The sequence below is a fragment of the Lontra canadensis genome, unplaced genomic scaffold (genome assembly GCF_010015895.1).
Source record: "Lontra canadensis isolate GAN:19392208 unplaced genomic scaffold, GSC_riverotter_1.0 scaffold10, whole genome shotgun sequence".
In the NCBI taxonomy this organism is placed as follows: domain Eukaryota; kingdom Metazoa; phylum Chordata; class Mammalia; order Carnivora; family Mustelidae; genus Lontra; species Lontra canadensis.
The window spans coordinates 5,885,197-5,908,162 of record NW_022631004.1 but is presented as its reverse complement, the minus strand read 5'-3'; the positions used below and the strand labels follow the sequence as shown (position 1 = coordinate 5,908,162).

Sequence of the window (22,966 nt, the reverse complement as noted above, 5' to 3'; positions counted from 1 at the left end):
GAAATTGGGTCAAAACCCTGACAGCATGTATAAGGAAAGCTCAACATTCAAGTTAGCCTAAGGAAAACAGAACTGCAACAAAGTCAGGAAAGGAGGATGCTATAATTATCTGATTCTCCATTGTTGCTTTCAACATTTGAGGATCACAGGAATGGCTTTTTCTCAGAATTATCTTTTTTAAAAAACCAAGAATATTAAAAATGAGATTTAAACATAAACCCAATGCTTATTTTTAAAGGGCTTGACAACACCACATTATAGTCGGAGACCATAAGATAGACATGTCAAGGGAAATGTATGTTCTGGGAAAGTATAAGATGCAAATGGACATCAGAACTATGGCAGCCTCTCAATCTTGCCACCTAATTTAAAATAATTAATCTGTACAGAAAAATTGTCTCCAGTGTTGAACTGAAATGTTAACCAAGTGCCAATAGGTGTGGCTGTCTCTAAAGCACAGCCATAGCAAAACCGACAGGTCACAGGCAAGCAATCTCTAATGTACAGAATCCAAGGACATATAAGAATAAATTGCGGGGTGCCTGGGTGGCTCAGTCGGTTAAGCCTCTGCCTTTGGCTCGGGTCATGATCTCAGGATCCTGGGATCGAGCCCCACATCGGGCTCTCTGCTCAGTGAGGAGTCTGCATCTTCCTCCCTCCCATGCTTGTGCTCTCGTTCTCTCTCGCTCTGCCCTCTCTCTCAAATGAAGTCTTTTAAAAATAATAATACTAATTAAATTGTTAAGCAGTTTTCATCACTACTGACCTTTCTGATTTAGTCTTTAAACTCGTTAGTATATTAACACTAATTTGCTCAATTCCTGAATAAATAGTGTAACAAGACATAGTTCTCTATTAATTTGTTTTTTAGGGGAAACGTAAGGGGATGTCACTATTTATTAAGATTTCAGGTAATGTTTTAATACAGGAAAAGGGAATCCTCCCTTAGCAGTGCCATGTTTTCAGAGGAGAACAAATCTAGGACACAGATGAGTTATTTCTACCTTCTCAGCTTTTAGTGGTGACTATACCCAGAGCCCTTTTAGATGTTCTTGAGGAAGACACACACATTCCCTATAAAAGACCATGGAAGTTCCTGGTTTGATCTAGCTGAAGTTATCTAAATTCAAATTGAACTGAATGGATTTGCATTGGCCCAATCTGGCTTATCAGTTTTTCACTGGGACTTGACCCATTCTCACTCCCCAAAGAATTTAAAAACTGGGATGGATTTAACTGGAGAAGGAACAAGAGGATTTTATAACCATCTTGAAGACAGAGAAAAAAGGGCTGCAAACAGTTTTTCCCTGGTGGCATTATTTTGGGTAGATTATTATTTTTTTTAATATTTTATTTATTTGAGGTGGGGAGCAAGCACAAGTTGGGGGGGGGCAGAGACAGAGGGAGAAGCAGACTCCTCACTGAGCAGACTCCCACATGTGGGGCTCAATCCTGGGAACCTAAGATCAAGACCCGAGCCCTGAGCCACCCAGGCACCTCAGCAGATTGTTTTTTAACTGATGTTTTTAGGAAAATTTCTCCATCAAACTAAGTCGCTTGAAGCAAAGTTACAAAAGGCAAATAACCTAACATCATGTAATATCTGAATGTGAAAGGAAGCCCCAACTCCAGGTATTCATCTAAGGAGCACTGACAATATTTTATTTCTCAGAGTTTCAGGTGCTTTGTGATAACATTCTGAATTAAGGTTTTGTTCTATGCTCTTTATATTTGAAGGCTATGAACGGAGTTACTTTCTATTTTGGGCTTATCACATTACCTAAGATTTTCTTTTCAATGATGATGTTCAATAGTGGTATGAGTAGTGTAGAGAGACCCTCTTACCTACCATCTGTAGGAATGGGTACAATCTTCCTGGAGAGCTATTTGGGGCTTTAAAGTTGTAGCTTTTCCTCCAAAATTCTACTTCTAGAAATCTATCTTCAGGAATAGAAAAGTGAGGGAAATACCCATATGAAGATATTTAATTGCACTGTCCTTTACAATAGCAAGTCCACATGGTCAACAATAGAGAAATGACCATATGTTGACACATTTATAATTTTTAATAAACTGTGTGGTTATTATCCTATTCAACATTTATTGCCAGGACTTACCTAAAGTGCTTTACTCACTCAGCTTCCCACGAACTCTATGAAGGAAGTTCTCTTATTTACTGATGGGAAAGGAAGAAGTTCAGTTACTTTGCTAAGGTCATGGAGCTAGAAGTGAGGGTCCTGGGATTCCAAACCAATCCCGCTCCGAGCCCAAACTGTTCAGCACCAAACTGCTGTTGTGTGTGTTGCTTTTCAAAGGTGATACTGCATTACAATTTTTCTTCCAAAGATTTTTACTTCAATATTGACACCCAAAACTGATCTCTCGTTTTCTTTCAGGAAACATACCTCTTCCTTGTTTCAATATTAATGTTATTTTCCCTTCATAATAAGGGATTTGGAAATTTTCCTTCATTTTCTGCGTTCTGAAACAGTTGAAAATAGCACTGCGATCACATGTTTCTTAAAGGTGTGGTTGAATTTCCTTGTAAACTTGAAGGAGAGAAAGGGGAGGGTAGCTCGTTAACAATTTATTCTATCAGTAATAACTGTCCTTTTAGATGTCCTATGTCTCCTGAGGTCAGCTATGGTCACATATTTTCCTTTTCATTTTAAAAAAAAAAAATCAATAGCTTTATTGAAATATTATTTACATGCCATAAAATTTACCTGTTTGCAGTACACAATTCAACGGTTTTTAGTAAATTCGCAGATTGCAAATCTGTGCAATCATCAGTCATTTTAGAACATTACCATCTCCCTGAAAAGATGCTTTATGCCCATTTGGAATGAATCCTTGCTGCTATCTCCAGCCCTTCCAACCTGTTTTAATTGTACAACTCTATAACCCTGATGCATATATGAACAGATGCATTTGTTTTATATGGATTTAATAAAACAAGAGTCAAATCTTGGATATATTGCATATAGTGTGACTATATTAAATTATTTACTTCTAAGAAAGTAATGTAGTACTATGTAGAAGTGGTATCATTTTCTTATAGCTCATTAAAATTACTTGGCATTTATGGGGATAAAAGACAGTATGATTGTTCTTATTTTCTTATGTTCAGTACTGAGACTGCAATAAACATGTATTCTTAAATGCTCCAATGGCAGCCAAACAATAAGAAGCAAAACCTGAAGTATGATCACAAAAACCACCCTGCCTCCAACCATATCAGAAACTGCCATGTTTCTTTACTTTGTACTGTCCAACTGTAAGATAGTTTTAAATGATTTTCTTACTTTCACTTTTTAATTTTTCCTAATGAAAGTATGGAAAAAAATCTAGCTATTTCTGAATTGGACAAAGTGTTTTTTCCATAATGTTCAGGACCTGAGTGCTGAGAATTAAGCTCAGCTGACTAATGTCCAGCCAATATATTTTTAATTAGCACTGAATAGAGATTTCTCTCATTAGGAAGCATTAGTGTCATTTGATTTCATATCCTTGCTTCAAAGTTCTCCCCATAAAATAGGGAACATTAAGTATAAGATTAAACTTAATTTAACAAGAAAATCTTTCTACATGTCCAAACATGCATAATTCAGTCAGTAGCATATTTAGATCAAAGATTAGAAAAAACTGCTTTGAGCACTGAGAATTTCTTTCAGTGATAAAGGTCAAAAGAAAACAGACTCGGGGGGCACCTGGGTGGCTCAGTGGGTTAAGCCTCTGCCTTCAGCTCAGGTCATGATCCCAGGGTCCTGGGATGGAGCCTTGCATCGGGATCTCTGCTCAGCGGAGAGCCTGCTTCCCCCTATGTCTCTGCCTGCCTCTCTGCCTACTTGTGATCTCTTTCTCTGTCAAATAAATAAATAAAATCTTTGGGAAAAAAAAAAACAGACTCGGAGAAGCAGAAATAGCATTGACTTTGGTATAAAGAGGGGTTCGAATCCATGTTTTTCTTCTTCCCTTTTTCTCCCCACCCCACCCACCACCAGGGCTTACAAAAACAAAACAAACAAACAACAACAACAATAACAACAACAACAAAACAAATGGAGACAAATCACAAGCAAAAGACTTCAGGGGAAACAAAGTCCCAGGACTTTGTTAAAGTGACTTTATACTGTTATATATATATATATATATCTTTAACTCAGGAACTAAAGTAACTAAACTAAGTTGCTTCCCTGTCAATTTAATATCCTTGTTGTCCATCTGTTACTTTTCTATCATCTTCTCGTCAAAGACATAAAGTCAGCCTCAAAAACAGTTAAGTGGGTATTAAAAGATTGTTTCGAGTTTTAAACAGATGTGTACTTACATGAAAGGCCAACTATAGAGCACTCAAGGGTATGTAATTATTTTGCTGACAAGTTTGAATTCACAATAAAGTTACCCAAAACATACATACACTCAGGAATATTTTCAGAGTCTATACATATGCTTTGTCCTAGGTATACACTCATTATATTCATAACATTTAAAAATATTTTCTTGGTTAAATAAAAGAAAAAGAATTTACTTAGCTCTTCTAGTTTCATACCTAAAACTTGTTTTCAAATGTTTCTCTGAAAAAATTATCAGTTATCAAGGCATCAATAATAAATATCTTTTAACTGGAGGGAGATCATAAATATAAATTTCTATATAGAATAATAAGCATGAGAAAATGAAAAAGCAGTACTAAATCTATAGTGTTACACCTTAAATATGAAATATTAGAGGTTTCTCCTTCCAAAAAAGGCCAAAACTTTGAAAACACGATCAAGTAGAGTAAATAAAACTTCATATAAAATTTCTCCCCAATTCAGTCACCACAAATTCAGAATTCAACTCCGATAAAACCTGGAATCAATGATTTATAAGGGTTTACCAGAGAACTAGAAATCTTTATAAACTTGTTGTTAAAAATAAAAAAAAAAAGATTTTTGAAAACAACATTTTCAAGGACAAAACAGAAATCAAGTCTGCTCTTTTATTATGATGGCTTCCATTACTCTCCAGACTTGCCTCGGATCACTTTCCTCTTTAAAAATTCAGTTAAGGCCCTCTCTGTTTAAGATCAGCCTTAGAATCTGGAGAAGCATTAATATTCCATCCCCTGCATAAGGAATAAGAATGAAATATCTTCTTATTTTTCTTATTCCCCAATTTCAGTTACTCCCTCCAAATTAGTACAGTATTGTTTAGTGAAAACGCTTTCTCCTAATAGTCCATCAGATGAGCTACTGTGGAGGAGTTGAGGAAATCAACAATGTATGAATGAGGAGGTAGGAAAAGGGATGCTCTCAGTCACTATAACTCGGTACCATCTTTGCGAAAGACAATTTAGCAACAGAGATCAGACTAGGTATTTTCTGGGCGCCTGGGTGGCTCAGTTGGTTAAACAACTGCCTTCAGTTCAAGTCATGATCCAGGAGTCCTGCATCGGGCTCCCAGCTCCACAGGGAGTCTGCTTCTCCCTCTGACCTTCTCCCCTCTCACGCTCTCTCACTGTCTCTTTCTCAAATAAATTAAAAAACAAACAAACAAACAAACTAGGTAATTTCTTTAGTAATTCCATGTAAGAGCAATTCACACCAAAGCAAGTACAGAGGTACCCAAGAACACAGATATTCCTTAGCATATTCTACAGCATAATCTATAATAGCAAAAAATAAACACTAAGTTTCCATCAGTGCATATGAATTTAAAGTCATGCTATACTTCTGCATTGTGTAATGTTATGCAGCTGAGCTAAAGAAAAGTCTTCAGCTCAGTATATGTTGGTATGGAAGGACCTGAGGGAGAAAGGTAAGTTGCATGTAGAATACTTCCACTTTTCTGTGATTTATTCACACACACACACATACACACAGAGATATGTATACACAGAAGCCGCAAAAATATACATGCACAGGCAGAAAAAGAAGGAAAGACATCTGGAGCGATGCTCAGAAAACCATCCAAGAGGTGCTAGAAGTAAAGAGGGCGAGGAGGGAAACTTTCTATTTTACTCCATATCTTCATTTCTTGACTGTTCAAATTTTTTCAATAATTGTAAAGAAAAAAAACCAACTATATATTATGCCTCGCATGCAACAGAAGAGGGAGCCAGACTTAGTAGGATTTTAATAATAATTGTTAACTCTAGATTTCTTTCCATCTGACAGCCTGGAGAAAAAGGGCATTCTGCTCTGGTCACAGGAGCACCAGATTTAACGCAAAGTCTCCCATGATGGTTTTGGGAACCAAATGGGGAACTGTGGCCAAAGAAAACAGCAGTTTTTGAGCTGAATCGCTAGGCGAGGCTCGGCCAACAAAGAGGACAACTGAGGGACGCATCCCAGCCTCAAGTTTCAGTGGCCCTTCAGTCTGGGGTCTTGGTGTTCAGATCCGTACTTGGAAAGACTCAGAGAAAAGTGAAAGAAAGGAGAACCACAGGCCTCTCTGTGCTCCTGACAGTTCTCTCCCATGTCTAGGGCCTCTCCCGCCATACTCTACCATCAGCTAAATGATCTATCATCCGACCTCAGATGCTTCCTCTGTGATCTTCCCCGGCCTTGTTATCACCAATAACTGCATCTTCTCTGTGACCTCAACCTCAAGCATCTCACTTTCCCAGCACGCTTAACTGTCTTTCCCGCACTCCTGAGAGCAAGAAAGCCAATTCCAATCATTTTCAACCCCATTAAGATTTATAATTCATTAATTTTTGCCTTGCTTTCCTCTTTACAGTCCCCTCATTCCTTATTTCCCTCCTTCCCAGCTTAAATTCATAATTTCTCATTATAATCACTCCCTTTCCTGCCCCTGTCCTTGTACCCACTTCAGAGAACCTTGGCCTGGGTACCGCCACAACTCTGCCTCTCTACGCCTCCACCCATGTTGCTAAACACTACCCGTGAACAACATAAGTCTGGCAATTTCACTTCAAATGCCAGTGGGCGCTTTCTGCTGTCCAGCAGTCACACTATTATTTCTCTGGCCCATTCATCTCCCACACTTGTGGATGACTAGTTCACTCACTCCCTCTTCTTGGGTCCTCAATACTTCCCTTCCCGTCCTCACTCTCAGCAGATGATTTCTCTCCCACTGAGGAAGTGGAAACCATCAGCAGAGAACTTCTACCACCACATCTCCTACCAAACGGCATCTGTATTCACATACTTACTTTTCTTCCTGTTGTACAAAAGACCTGTCTGTGCTCCAATCTAAGCATCCTCACGCCCCAGCTGACGCGTTAGGTTCAGTCCCCTCCTGTCTGCTCAAGGACACTGCAGTGATTCTCCTGCTTTCTCTCCTGCATCAATTTCTCCCTCTTCTAGTTAATTCCATTAGCACACAAACATGAAATAATTTCTCCCATCTTAGAGCAAGAACAAAAAATCGTACCACCTAGGTTCTTCTGCCAGCTGTTTCTCAATTTCCCTTTTTTCCCAAAGATTTTATTTATTTGTCAGAGAGAGAGAGAGCAGCACATACAAGCAGAGGAAGCGGAAGAGACAGAGGGAGAAGCAGGCTCCCTGCTGAGCAGGAAGCCTGATGTGGGACTCCATCCCAGGACTCTGGAATCATGACGCTTAACCAACTGAGCCACCCAGGCGTCCCAATTTCTCAATTTCTCTTAACAGTAAAACAACTTAAAAAAAAAAAATTGCCTTATTTGCTGTCTCCAATTCTTCCCCTTTCTCTCTTGACTCTGTTGGTTTGCAACCACCCTGGGAGCTTCCCAGGGGTGATCTGAAACAGAGGGTAAGGAGAGACCAAAGAAAGAAGCAGGCCACTTCCAGACTGGTAGTTTAGTAAGGAAGGGAATTTACACAAGGCTTGTTTTGGGCAGCCACCAAGACAACTAGATACCTATCCTCACCTGCCAAATCTTAGAACTACACAGAAACCTTAACTGGGCTAGTCACATATACTGTCTGGACAGTCTCAACACCACATCACTATCTCAGGGATGTGTCTTTGGAAAGCCTCTAGGAATATGAAAAGCAAACAGAACCCACATTCCAAGAACAGAGGAAGGGGTAAGGAACCTCTGAATGCCCAGGGCCAGTTCATGGGTCAACTGACAGTCATGTCCGCTTGATAACCTCCTTCAACAGAATGCGTCCGTGAGGCTAAATCCAATGGTCAGTTCTTCATCGTCTGCAGCACTTGGCAGCGATCACCTCCTTCTCCCTGAAACACATTCTTCACCGGCCGTCCAGAAGACTACTATCAGTTCTCCGCCTAACTCATGCGATCCTCTCAAGTCTCTTACTGGTTCCTGTTTATCTCATCTGAACTTGGCTGTGGTCAATCCTTGAAACTCATAGTGGGCTCCATTTCTACTCACTCCCTAGGTGACCTTATCTCATTCTAAGGCTTTAATACTTTGACAGGCTGGTGACGCCCTAATCTAGCCCTTCAGTTTGTGGCAATCTCCTGATTCCACATTCATACATTCAACAGCCTAGCAGACATTTCCGGTTGTACATCTATCAAGCATCTTAAACTCAACATGCCCATAAATGACTTTCCTATCTACCCCCTAAAAACCTGCTCCTCCCCCCTAAAAACCAGGTCTTACAGTATACTCCATGTTAGTGAGTGATTATTCCATAGTTCCAGGGGCCCAGGCCGAAAACACCTGGGTCATTATGGACCCTCTCTCTCTCTCATACCCACATCCAATTTATCAGCAAGTCTCATTAGCTCTACCTTCAAAATGCAACCAAAATCTATGATTTTTTAAAAGAGTTTACTCATTTATTAAAGATTTTGTTTATCTGTTTGACAGAGAGAAAGAGATCATAAGCAGGGGGAGCAGGAGAGGGAGAAGGAGGCTCCCTGCTGAGGAGGGAGCCAATGTGGGGCTTGATCACGACCTGCGCTGGAGGCAGACATGTAACTGACTGAGCCACGCAGGTGCCCCTGGGATCTACCACTTTTTACCACTCTGCCCTCACAGCTCTGGTCCAAAGTGATCATTACCTCCTGCCCAATTTATTGCAAGTTTTCTAACAGGTTTCCCTGCTTCTACCCCTCACCATTCTCAACCTAGTAGTTACTGTGATCCATTTAAAACTTTAAGTCAGACCAAAATCTTCCCATTCTACCAAGAATGAAAGCCAAAGTCCTCACAGAAGGCCGTGAGGACCTACTCGGTCTGGCTCACTCCCTGTCTGACCTCATTTCCTACTGCTGGCACCCCTCATGCACGCTGCTCTAGCTTTAGTGTTTCTCAAATGCCCAAATACACCCCTGCCTCAGGGGGCTTTGTACTGCTATCATTCGCGCTTCAACCCCTCTTCCCTCAGGTGACCACTGGCTCAATGCCTCTCTTTCCTCCAACACCTGCTCAGAAATTACCTCAGTGATGTCTTCCCTGACCACCATTATTTAAAAGTCACCACAGCTCCACCACAGCATCCCTTTCCTGTTCTATTTTTCTCCCCAAAGCATTTGTCATGATCTAAAACTACAGTATAAGCTCCATGAGGACAGAGGCTTTTTGCATGTTGTTACTCCTCCTATTCCAGAACACTGTCTGGCATGGACAATGAAAAAATGATCACCGAATAAATAAACAATGCCTCCTGGACTTGGGAGGCTGCTGTAGCATGGAGGGAAAGATTACCAGACAAGGAATCAGGAGATCTAGATGTGAATCTGATTATAGTAGTCCCCCGCTTAGCCACATTTTCGCTTTCCACAGTTTCAGTCACCCCTGGTCCACCGTGCTCCAGAAGCAGATATCATCAGAAGGTCTGTACTAGTCTAACCCACTAGGTCACAAATCCTACATCACTCACCTCACTTTACCTAAGCACACAGGCATTTTATTATCTCACAGCATCACAAGAAGAAGGTGGATATAGTACAGTAAGACATTTTGAAAGAGGCCACATTCACATAACTTTTATTAGAGCGTTGTGTTTTAACTGTTTTAGTCATTATTACGTATTGTGGGTAATCTCCTACTATGCCTAACTTATTAATTAAACTTTATCCCAGGAATGTACATGTAGGAAAAACAGTACATATAGGGTTTGGTACTATCTGTGGTTTCGGGCCTCCACTGGGGGTCTCAGAAAACATCCCCCAGGGATAAGGAAGGGGACTACTATTGTAAACTAGGAAATGAAAGCAATTCCCAGGTTTGTAGTGCATAGTAATACAGCTAGTTAAATCATTTAACCTCCAAGGTCCTCTGTTTGCTCATCTATAGAACAGAAACGAAAACCTTCCCAATCACCGTGTGGAGGAAAATGTTATGCAAATGGAAAATACTGTCGAGCTCCAGTAACTGATCACATGCTAACCTACTGAGAAATCAATGTTAACACTGCTAGACAAAAGTTTATTCTCGGGCGCCTGGGTGGCTCAGTGGGTTAAGCCTCTGCCTTTGGCTTGGGTCATGATCTCAGGGTCCTAGGATCAAGGCCCGCAACAGGCTCTCTGCTTGGCAGGGAGCCTGCTTCCTCTCTATCTCTGCCTGCCTCTGCCTGCTTGTGATTTCTCTGTCAAATAAATAAATAAAATCTTAAAAAAAAAAAAAAAGTTTATTCTCTTTGTAAACTAGAAGGACAACCTGAACTATAAACAAAGACTTTAAACTGCTCTTCTCCCTCTCTCCAATTTGTAATGTGTCTACATTATTAATTATACACATTAGTATCCTAATACTAGTATCTAACTTCTGGGCATCACGGCTAAAATAATTTTTGCTTTCTATCCATTTCACCCAGGGCCAGGCACTGAAGGACCAGACTTCAGAAGTATGGCTGCAAGACCCAGAGGGAAGCTGGGGCCTGAGGTGCCCTCGGCTGTCCAGGGAGAGAGGGTGTCTGGGGCTTCTGTCTGGCGTTGGGGAGGGACAGACCTTATCCATTCCCTTCTGAATAGGGGAGATGAGACTTTGTGTGTTGAGATCTTTGGTACTTTTATTTGGTCCCGGAACTGTTCTCCTCATCTGTCTTCCTGCAGCCCATAACCAAACAAAGCTGAGAGAGGCTCTCACAGAGGCAGAAATATAAGCCAGGTTCCTTAGTCAAGAAAATAAAATGTCAATAAAATGTCAACACAGTCTGAAGGGTGTCTAGAAAATACAGACCTCGCCAAAGCACAGCTGGAAAAACTGGTACTTGAAAGAGGAAAGAGGCATCTTCTGTAAATTCTACTTTTGTTTCAAGTTACATAACAAGAAAAATAAATACTTCATTTAAGTTAGTTTAGTTCTTCACAGAAATCCCTTAATCGTGATTCAGAATGATGGCATTAGCATGTATTAAGGGAATATAAAAACCAAGGTGTGTTTCTCAGTCCTCTAGAAAACTTCTTGTTACATTAACCCCTGCACTTTTTATAATATTCTAACAAATTCACTGAATTTATTGCCAAGGCAGAGAAAGTCACCTCCTGACTACAGGGTCTGATTATGCTCCTTGGTATGCTTCAGGTGATGTGAACTATATAGCTCATCCTTTTCTCCTTTGGTCTTGAGTTAAATTAATTCTCAATTTTAATAATCCCATGCTTGATTTTTATAAGTAAAAATTCCCCCCACCCCCGATTTCTGTAGGCCTTTTCTAATTGCACTCATTTTCACTGTACCCACACTGCCCTCCTGTGCCAAGCACCAGCTCTGGAATTAAAGAGCCTAAATAACTGTGTCATTGTCATCCTCAACCTCCTCACCATGGTTTTGAAAACAGCAACCAACATTTGCTCAGTACGTGGGTTATGTGCCATATCCAAGCCCATTCAGATTTTAGAGCCCCTGGCTCCCTTTTTTTAATGAATAGGAGATCAATTATTAATAAAAACCTCCTGAGTGATATCCTTATTCCACTTCTCTCCAACTAGATTGCCAGCACCCTGAAGGCAGGGAGTCCCCATAATTCATGCTTCTTTATACATTCTGCCATATTTAGCACAATACCTTGTGCATCATACAGATCTAATAAATACTTGCTGACTTAGGAAGGCCAAGGACAAATTACAACAGGTAAACCGACACAAAAAGGGGAAAGAGACAAAGCAGAAAATACTGGTCAGCTATCTGACTGGCTTATTTCCTTTTCTTTACTTTCTCTTGTGAGTTCTATAACCGGTCAGGAGGCCAAGGACTTAGGGCAGCCCTTTGGGATCCAAGCTCAGGGATCCACCCCAGGTTGGTTCACCTTTGGCCAGAAGGTAATTACATGAGAGCAAGTAGAGCAAGTCCCTGAGATGTGGAAGGCTGGACAGAAGGAGGGCTGCGAGCCTGGCCTTGCTCCACACCAGGATCACTGCACTGACTGAGCCCAGCTCCTTCTGGTGCCCACCCCAACCTGCCCCTCTTCCTATTGGCAGAACCCCAGACATCCTGCTCTCCTGCACAGCAGGGGGCGCCTCAGTCCCCAGCTCCTCCCCCTGGGTCCTGAAACTCTACTTTCTTCCAAGTCTGGTCCTGTCAGTGCCTGGGTGTTGTGAAAACCAAAGGAGAGGAGGAGGTGAAGCAGGAGAGGCTGGTCCTGCCCCCCTTCTCTGGCGGCTCCCCAGCTGGCCTCTCCCTGGGAGCCCGAGTCCAGAAAGAAGGAAGTGCTGATTCTGAGGGAAAAAAAAGACATGGGCCCAGCTGGTTTTGTCTTCCTGCTGCCCCTTCTGCTGGGGATCTCAGGTGTGTTCCTGGGGTGACGAGAGTCCTAAGCGGGGGTAGCGGCTCAGCCCAGGACAGCTGCCCAGGGCATGGGCTGTGGGCCTCCTATGGCAACAAGAATTCATCATGGGTGTCTCCCACATACCCCCTTTTCTCTCCCTAGGCGCCAGTGAGGAGGAACCAGAGAATCTCCTGAAGTCAAGTAAGAGGCCCCAGCCAGTGCAGCAGGACTGGGTGGACCAAGTGACAGGCATTTGTGCCAAGCTGAAGAGAGGACACCAGTTTGGGAAAGGAGTGCAGAGGGGTGGGGGCCGAGGGGCAGATCTCTGGGCAGATCTCCCATGCCTTTCTCCTCTTTGCCGGCAGTCTGCGGGCGCCCCGCCGTCTCATCTGGCATTGCCTCTGGCAGGGAGGCCAACGTGGGCCAGTGGCCCTGGCAGGTCAGCGTCCGCCAGGGCCTGCTTCACATCTGTGCAGCCACCCTCATCTCAAAGCAGTGGGTGCTGACCGTGGCAAGCTGCTTCCGGTGAGTGCAGGCCTTGCTTCGGAGAGACCCGTTAGGGGACTCTGGTGACTGGAGGGCCGGCTACGGTCAGAAAGGAGTTTACCTTGCACTGGCCCGATATGGTACCCTGTGCCTTAGATGAGGGTCCATATGTTTCTTGCCCTAGGTCTCCAGTCAATACAACTACTCTTAAGATTTCAGGCATCTTCATATTTGACAATCACTTTGACTGAAATGAATGCCTAATAACAGTTATCCCCTGTGCCCCCAACTCAGTAGCTACCCAAGGAGATACTCCCTGAGGGGGGAATCCTCCCTGTCCAGCATGCCACATGTTCACACCACTCTGCATGCACAATCTTGAGCCCTCTTTACTCAACCAAGGTGACCTCATTCTCTCCTATGGTTTAAAATGTCATATATTGGCTGGCAACACCCACATGGACATCCCTAGCCCCGAGCTCTAGTTCTGCCCCATTTCCATCTGGAAGTCTCACTGGTACCTCAAAGGTCACTTGAGCAGGACAGAGCTCCAATTTCACCACCACCATCATCCCCAAAACAAATTCTATCTTCTCTGTCTCATTCAACAACATAACCAGTTAGTTGCTCAAGTCATACTCAGAAATATGAAGCCCACTCTCCCTCACCCTCCATATGCCAATTGTCAGTTTTATTTCCAAAATACACTTTGACTCCAGTATAGCTGGCCCCAGACCACTGCAGTAGTATAACAGGTTTTGCTACTTGATTCATATACATAACAAAGTGATTTTTCAAAAAGTCAGTCACTCCCTCCTTCAAATCCTTCAGTGGATGCCCAGGCAACAGAATAAAAACCAGCTGCCTCACTGTGGCCGATAAGCCGTGGATCACCAGATAGCTGTTCATTTTCCCAACCTCATCTCATTCTACTCCGGGTTAACCTCAATTCCTAGAAACTGCCAAGTTCTTTCTCACCCTCCAGGTCTTTGCACAGTCTATATTATATTCCTTCTGTCTCCAATGCTTCTCCTGATAGCTCTTCTCAAGGCTAACACTCGCATCTTTTGGGACCCTGTTGAGAACTTACCTCTTCAGTGAGACCTCTCCTGATTGCCCAATCCAAAGACTCTTCCCCTATTCCTTTACTCTCTAACTTAAAATCCCATTTTCTTCATAGTATTTATCACACTTTAAAAGGCTGTACTTGTTAAATTGCCTGTTGCTTGGCCATCTTCTTTCCCTCCCTTCCTCACTCCCCTCTCTCACACACACTCGCAGTGCGCACAGACACGCAGGCATGCACACAATCCACCAGCCCTATGAGGAGGGCCAGATCATGTCTAAGTCTCATTCATATTCTCAGGAAATGCTCAATACTTAGTGAAGGAACAAAAGCTTACGAGGAGTCAGAGGAAAAATGCAACCTCCAGAACTGGGGTTTTCAGGGACACCACATGACAGAGTCACGAGAAACTCATGGTCCCCCCACTCTGCTTCTCTTCTCAGGTCTAAGGACACCAGAAAATACCATGTGTTGCTGGGGTCATTTCAGGTCTCTGATCGCCTAAGCTCCAAAACAACGGCAATCCCTGTGTCCAGGATTATCCCCTACCCTCACTTCCAGGGAAACACAACTAGTGCCATCGCTGTGGCAAAACTGGCCTATCCAGTTTCTTTTACCCCTGTTGTCCTGCCCATCTGCCTCCCCTCATCTGCAGTACAGCTCAAGAACTCAACCTCCTGCTGGGTGACTGGATGGGGCTATTCTGGAATGCACCAACGTGAGGATAAGTAGATTTTCTGAGCTCTCTTTTCCTCAGCTGACATTCTCTCCCCCTGCTCCCTATCCCAGCCCTAGCTCCACATATACTGCACTCTCCAAGGCAATTAATCTGACACGCCACAGACTTTCAAATTCTCCTTGACCCTGTTCCCTCCCCTTTGCTTTCATGCTTCTGCTGCAATCTCTCTTGCTTATTCGTGTCTGCCTTTGCTCTTGTTTAGCAGAAGTGCTAAGACCTTCAAAGTGAGAAAGACAAGACAAAGAGCTTACAGAGAAGGTAGCTCTCAGTCTGAGATGTAATAGAGCTTTCCCTCTGCACCTGGGTGGTGTATGTGGTTAGATGGAGAGGGGAAGCGGGCATGAAGATGTATTCAAAAAAGTAAGGCTGCTCAGCAAGTCTCAAGTCAGGAGAGGAAAGTAGAGCTTCATGACTGAATCAACAGTCTTCATTCTTCAGAGTCTGCTAGATCTACTACCTCTTCGCATTCTATGGAATGTAACAATATATTCCAAGGCCAAATGAGGTCATTCTGCGTCATTGTTTTGGGTTTTCCTGAGTCACAAGATTTTCTGTTATTTGTGGCATCTGAGTGGGAGCAAATGCCTTCTGCCCTGTTCAGACCCAGGGAACTCAGCCTTTCGGCTATTTCCCGAACTGGAAAGCAGAATGCCATCTGATATGGAGGCAGAATATTTAAAAGCAGAGCTGAAATCCCTGAAAAACAGAGGCATTAAATCTCTATCCCTAGCTGAAAGTTGCTTCCTGCATTTTTAAGACAGCTCCGATTGTTTTTGTTCTCACAGATATGAGGCCGTCTTATATACTGAAGGAGCTGGAAGTGCCCCTTATGGATCTCCAGACATGCAGTGACTACTACGAGAAAGCAAACCTGCGTGGAATCAAGCCCATCATCAGTGAAGCCATGATCTGCTCCAAGCTCCCAGTGGGGCAGACAGATCAGTGTATAGTAAGAATCCATCCTGTAGGCACCTTCTAGAACCCTCCCCTTTCCCATGTGCAAATTTATTCCATGTCTCTTATCTTCAGAATCCCTGGGTGAATCCAGCAGTGCCTGGAGAGGCCCTAACTCCACAGTTCTTGACTAACCAACTGGGAGAGTTACTGTCTACCCTGTGCAAGGCCTAGTCATATTTCTTCTCTCCCCAGGGCAGTAGAGGTGATCCCCTGACGTGCAGAGTGGAGGATTTCTGGGTCCTGGCAGGAGTGGTCAGCTGGGAGTCAAACTGCATCCAAAACAATGAGCCTGGAATATATACAAACATCAGTTTCTATAAATCTTGGATTGAGAAGTCAGCCATTTCACATACTGACTTTTCTGCTGTCATCAGTCTGTACTTCTCTGGGCTCCTCCCTGTAATGCTTCTACCTCTCATTTTCCTGGGGCTACCCTAAGTGGCTGAGGTTAGTACGACCAGAGTAAGTGACAATTAAGAATGAGGAAAAAAAGCGGGAAATTCTAGTAAGTTGATGGCTTTTGTTTGTTTTTTAAATAGGCTCCATGCCCAGTGTGGAGCCCAACGACCGAGCAAGACCTGAAGGGAGATCACGTCGAATCCCTAACTGACTGAGCCACCAAGGTGCTCCTAGAAGTTGATGGTTTTGATGAGAGATTTTGAGGAGTCACCAAGACAGATGCAGTTCTGCTATTTCTGCTAGTCACCATAAGCCTAACTTGTCTGTTGCCTTTTATCCCCAAGTCAACCTGGAAAACAAGATCCCCAGTGTTAATAAAGTTTGGTTGATTCCAACTGTTATTTCTTATATTCATTCTTTTGATGAAACGAGACAGCGCCTGGGGAAATCCCAAAGCACAGAACTTTAGGGCTGAAAAAGATCTGGAAATCACCTGGCCCAACCAATCCCACATTCCACAGAGGAAGAAACTGGAGTCCAGAGAAATTAGTAAGTTTTCCTTTGCTGAATTCCAGATGAAAATCATCCAATATGGGGGGCACCTGGGTGGTTCAGTGGGTTAACCCCCTGCCTTCGGCTTGGGTTGTGATCCCGGGGTCCTGGGATCGAGTCCCACATCGGGCTCTCTGCTCAGCAGGGAGCCTGCTTTCCTCTCTCTGCCTGCTTCTCTGCCTACTTGTGATCTTTCTCTCTGTAAAATAAATAAAATCTTAAAAAAAAAAAAAAGCAAGAAAAGAAAATCATCCTATATGGGCCTAGACTGGGTTCTGAAGAAAGAGCAAGGACTCAAAAGATGAGGTTTCAGTGGAAACAGAGCAGGAAAGAGGAGCTGAGGGCAGTATGTTAGTTATTCCTGTGCAACAAATCACCCCAAAACTTAACAGCTGAGAAAACTCAAACACTGATTCTCTCACAGCGTCTGGGGTCAATAACCAGGGAGGGCTTAGCTAGGTAGTTCTGGCCCAGGGTTTTTTTCAAGGGGCTGCTGCTGTATCAGCCACAGTCATCTCAGAGTTCAACTAGAAATGGAGCTGCTGTCAAGCTCATTCATAGGTCTGCTGCCAGCTCCAGAGGATCTGCTTCTAAGGTCACTCACACATCTCTGTAGGGCTGTCTCATGGCAACTGCCTTCCCCTAGAGCGAATGAGCCAAGATAAAGTAAAAGAGAGCATTCAAGATGGAAGCCACAGTCTTTTCATAACCTGATCTCACAACTGACATCTCATTACTTCTGCTGTATTCTAGTCTTCATTTATTTATTTATTTTTTCTTTCTCCATACCCAGCATGGAGGCCAAAGCAGGGCTTGAACTCATGACCCTGAGATCAAGATCTGAGCTGAGATCAAGGGTCGGATGCTCAACCAACCCAGGCACTCCTGCTGTATTCTAGTCTTTAAAACATTGAATCAATGAGGTTTGAGTTTCAGGAGGCAAGGATGGCTGGGGCCTCTGATCTTAAAGGGTGCTTTCTGTAGAGTCAGGGAAGGGTGTGGCCTAAGGAGCTAGAAAGCTAAAACTAACCAGCATTTTGTAGTTGGGGATTAAATGGGGGGAGGGGGAGTTTAAATAGAGATATTCAGAGAAGAATGCCTTCTGAGCCTTCCACTAAGAACGTGGGATCTGACACTGGCCAATGCTGACTTAATTATTGGATTTCATAACAAGCTGATTAAAATAATAACAGGATTCTCTGTATTACTAGATAAGTAATAGTTAAAAATATAATTGGAAGAAGTTTTGGCAAGACAGTGGAATGCACAACAAAAAGTGGACATACATCCCTTGCTCAAATTTCATTAAATACCAATAAAATCATTGCTTTAAATGGAAAATTTTCATTAATAACTGTGAAGATAATTACTTAAAAATACGTAAATTAAATCTGGGCCATTAAAAAGCTTTCCATACACATGAAAATGATAACTTTGAAAAAAATTAATTCTCTAAATGAAAAAATGATACAAAGTACAAGCAGGATTCAAAGAATGATAACAATTTATTCTCAAAGGGACACTATTCACGTTAATAACTTTCCTCAGGATTTTTTTTCAGACAACAACACTACACAATGGCAAGCAGGGACATATTAACATAACTTACAAAATTGACAAAAGATAAACTCACTAAACATGTGAGATTCTAAGGATAAAAGATAACGTTGTGAGAAAAGACAATGGATCTAGATTCTAGAGCCAAGAAATCCAACAAGGAGAGCAAAGGTTTTAGGATCAGGAAATAAATTGTGGAAAGGCACCTTCCAAGTTCCCTGACAGAACTCTCAACTCAAGGCCTATGTCTGCTTATATTTAACAGATCCAGTAGATGATCCTTACCCTTCTTCACACAGCAGAACTGGAAAATCAACGAAGTGAGTAAGGGCGGGGAACGTAAAATGCACCTATTTCCACTACAAGGCACTGTCCCGCCCCTTTCCTACCAGGACGCTCCAAAAACGGACACTTAGCAGAAAAATTTACACATAATGCACGAGATGGAATGAGGTAAGTATCTGTAAAAAGAACCTCCCCAAATTTCAGGAAATACATGCCTCTGTGTTTTAATAAGCTGAACTTGGAGATCTGGGTATAAGGTCAAAGCAACGTAAGAGGCGTGAAATCGTTAAGTGAGAAGCTTAAATCTAATCAACAGCACGAGGCCGAGGCCCTGACTGTAATCGGAAGGGAAAGGTCAGCACGGAATCCAAGGCAGCAAAAGCCAGATAACCGTATGAGTTATAGGCCATTAAGGGGAAAGAGACTCTGAATTTGATGAATATAAACGTCACAATTATTTAGAAAAATATGTTCTGTTGTGGAGAAGCACTCTTTTACCTAGTTTTCATAAAGAAGGGATATTTCATCCTAATAAGTGAAATGCTCATAAAATGAGATTAACCACTTCCATTTATTCAGATCCTAAGTCTCTTCAAACCACCACCAACTTACTAATTTGTCCCTACTCATATCAACAAGATGTGCCCTGGTTAGGAAAAATGAAAATTCCAAATAACAGAAAGGAATAGGCCTCAATGCAAATAAACATTCTGGCTCATACACAGGTCTCTTAAAATTTAGTGAGTCCGTCTCTTGAATTTGATGTATTCCAGGTGATCTGACAAACCTTGAATTTCTGAAGCTAAAAAACTAAGGCCCCAAATTGAGAGGACTAGTGCTAAGTCACATTGCCTGTGAAATATCTGCCTAAGGGAGACTCTCTGGGTGATATGGCATCTTTACCTCATCTCTGTAGCAGGAATTTATATTTACTTTATGCCTCCTCTGTATTGGCTAGTACACTGATCACTTTATTTATTTATTTTAGGGCACCTGGGTGGCTCAGTCGGTTAAGCATCTGCCTTCAGCTCAGGTCATGATCCTCGTGTCCTGGAGCCTCACACTGGGCTCCCTGCTCAGTGGGGAGCCTGCTTCTCCCTCTCCTTCTGCCTGTCACTCTCCCTGCTGTGTGCTCTGTCTCTCTGTCAAATGAATAAATAAAATCTTTTTAAAAAAGGATTTCTTTATTTTAGAGAAAGAGTACAAGTACATGCATGAGAGTGGGGCAAAAGGGAGGGGCAGAGGAAGAGGGAGAGAGAGTCCCAAGCAGACTCTGAGCTGAGCACGAAGCCCAATGCAGGGCTCAACCTCATTACCCTGAAATCACAACCTGAACCAAAACCAAGAGTCAGATGCTTAACTGACTGTGCCACCCAGGCAACCCGTTATCACTTTAAATATTGTCTTACTTAGTTCCTAACAATTCAAGAATGGATTACTAATTTTGCTTTCACCAATCAAAACACACACACACACACACACACACACACACACACTAAACACACTAAACACAACTGAGGCTCAGAGAGGTTAAGTAACTTGCCAAAAATCACATAGCTAACATTTGATTAAATAGATTTATCCAGGACTGTCTGACTCAAAAGATCTGGCCCTTTTCACTATACCAGATTACCTCCACTAACTGTTAGAAGGCTCTACTAAAGGTTCGTCTTTATACTATGCCAACATAACACTGCCCTTTTTCCTGGTTATTTGCACTTACTATACTCCTAGCTCCACTTGTAATTATTTAGGTATACACAACTTAACTTCTCCTGAATAGATAAGAACATCCTTGAGAAAATACGCAGTTATCCTATTCATGTTGACCTTCTAACAGCATCTAATATAGAGACTTGCAAACAGAAAGCATCAAATCTTATTTTTTGAAAAACAAAATGAGAGCAGTTGTCAAAACCATAGGAAGAATTCCTTTAGTATGAGAACAAGTAAGCAAATAGAAAAAGGGAAATATTTTTTCTCTTAGTGATCAAAAGAACAAGACCAACAGCTCTTACAAAGAGGGACTGACTGAGCGGCAGGCCGCAGGGCCCTGGGCAAGTAGGATGGAGCTCAGAACAGCATCAGTCCCGTGGAGAAGGTGACTACAGAAGAGGGAAACTATACAGAGTGTTGGCCAAGAAGGCAAAGAGCTGGGAAGAAGAGAAGGGTGTCTCTAAAAAGTTGTCCAGGGCTTAGCTCTGACATAATGGACGCCAAGTCTATGAACTAATGCTAGAACACACTGGTTAGTGGAACTAAAGGGGGACTAAAAATGTCTCGTACAAGTTCAAGAACTGAGAACAGACTGGATCTTTTAACAGGCATAGGGTCTATTGTGGCAAGGTGACAGAAAAGGCAAAATGCCAGAGTAATCAATGATTCTTTAAAAGACAGTTTTATAAGGGGATTTATTCATTTTCCAATATAATACATCAGTCTCATGGGTTGAATTATAAAAGAGACAATGGAATCCATTTGCCCTTCCTGGAAATACAGACAAAAAGCTACAAAAACTTGCAAATCTACTGCTGTCCCTGTTTTATTCTCAGGTGCTCAAGAGAAGATTGCATCCCTGAAGTGGCATCCCCACTTTCCACAGTGGTTCCCAACTGAGGGTGATTCAGCGCCCCCAGGGGACATCTGGCAATACTCATGACAGGAGGTGGTAGTACTCCTGACAGCCAGTAAAATAAAGGCCAGAGATGCTTCTTAACATCCTACAATACCCAGGACAGCACCCCACAACAAACAATCATCCGGCCCAAAATGCCAAAAGAGCCAATGCTGAGACATTCTTATCCACGGGTACCATCAACATTAATCTAAGCCATCACAGAGATGAGTTGTTTTTCCAGAATTAAGTTAGCACTTAAAACGGAGATATTAGTCTAATAACAACAATAAAAACAGCAGCTACTATTTATTATTGCATCCTTAAATAGGCCAAACCCAAGCTAAGTACTTTCACTTTTTTTTTTTTTTTTAAATAAAAGACTTGATTTATTTGAAAGAGAGTGAGCACTCCATCTCACAAGCAGGGGGAGGAGACAAAGGGAGAGGGACAAGGAGGCTCCCCGCTGAGCAGAGAGCCCACTGTGGGGCTCGATCCCAGTACCCTGGGGATCACAACCTGAGCCAAAGACAGCCACTTAGCCGACTAAGCCACCCAGGCACCCCCTAAGAACTCTGACTTTATCTCATTCAATTTTTAAAAAAATCTTGTGGGGTATTATTATTTTTATTTTGCAAAGATGTCAAAGTTCTAAGTTAGCCACAGCTACGTGCAAGTAATAAAGCTCCTATCACTACCATCACACTGCCCAGTTAGCGCGCAGAGCAGAGGTATTTAAAGAGCATTCTAATGTTAATAGGGTAATGATCTGGGAATACAGAATCTAAGACCTGGAGACAGAGCAGGATGAGAAAGGCAGAAAACTCCCAGAGCTGTCTCAGGAAGTCTCTGGAGTGCCACTGGCACCTAGTCTCTAGAGGCTTCCAAGTCCCTGGCACTTCCTTACCTGAGGAGAAGAAAGGGAGCAGTAAAATGGCACACCAACATGTCTGCTGACTGCTACACCAAAAATAAGAAAATAATTGTAGAGGGACAGCTGGGGGATAGATGAAGGTAAATAAATAAACAGATAAATTAGCAATGTATAATTCAGTGTTACATCTGTAAAGAACCTGAGATCAACGGATTCCAATGCCTTCACAGAATAGGAAAACACAGGTCTTAGGAACAAAGTGACTTGCTTAAGATCACATGGCTATGAAAACAACATGAAAACAACAGAATAGTCACTGTGGGTTGAAAACCAGAGTACATTTTTTCAATATAATCTTAAAAAAAAAAAAAAATCAGGGGCACCTGAGTGTATCAGTCGTTAAGCGTCTGCCTTTGGCTCAGGTCATGGTCCCAGGGTCCTGGGATGGAGCCCTGCATCAGGCTCCCTGACTGGGGCGGGGAGGGGTGTAGAAGAGGGGAACCTGCTTCTCCCTCTCCCACTCCCCCTGCTTGTGTTACCTCTCTTGCTGTTCTCTCCCTCTCTCTGTCAAATAAATATCTTTTTAAAAATAGTAATAATAAAAGGTGAAAATAAAAATTAGCTTAGATTTAAAAAGGACTCGTAAGTTCCAACTCTTTAAAAATGAACATTTTCTGGAGAGGGTCCAAGACAGCAGCACTGAAAGATCCTAAACTCCCCTCCTCTCATGGACACAACAAATCTAAAGCTACAACATACAAATCACTTCCCTCTACAGAAGACCTGAAAACTAGACGAACTGCTCTCCCCAAAAATG

General features: G+C 42.5%; 2 protein-coding genes across 5 annotated transcripts in view; one reads left to right on the top strand and one right to left on the bottom strand.

The window, feature by feature from the left end:
• Nucleotides 1-22,966, bottom strand: part of SH3D19 (SH3 domain containing 19) — a 172,196-nt gene that overhangs the window by 103,725 nt on the left and 45,505 nt on the right. The window lies entirely within an intron of this gene.
• On the top strand, nt 14,466-16,445 carry LOC116866558 (serine protease 48-like). The gene is made up of 4 exons (XM_032855537.1): nt 14,466-14,900; nt 15,704-15,860; nt 16,061-16,315; nt 16,408-16,445. Exons 1-3 carry the CDS (start codon nt 14,527-14,529, stop codon nt 16,304-16,306), a joined length of 777 nt encoding a protein of 258 aa, XP_032711428.1. The 5' UTR covers nt 14,466-14,526; the 3' UTR covers nt 16,307-16,315; nt 16,408-16,445.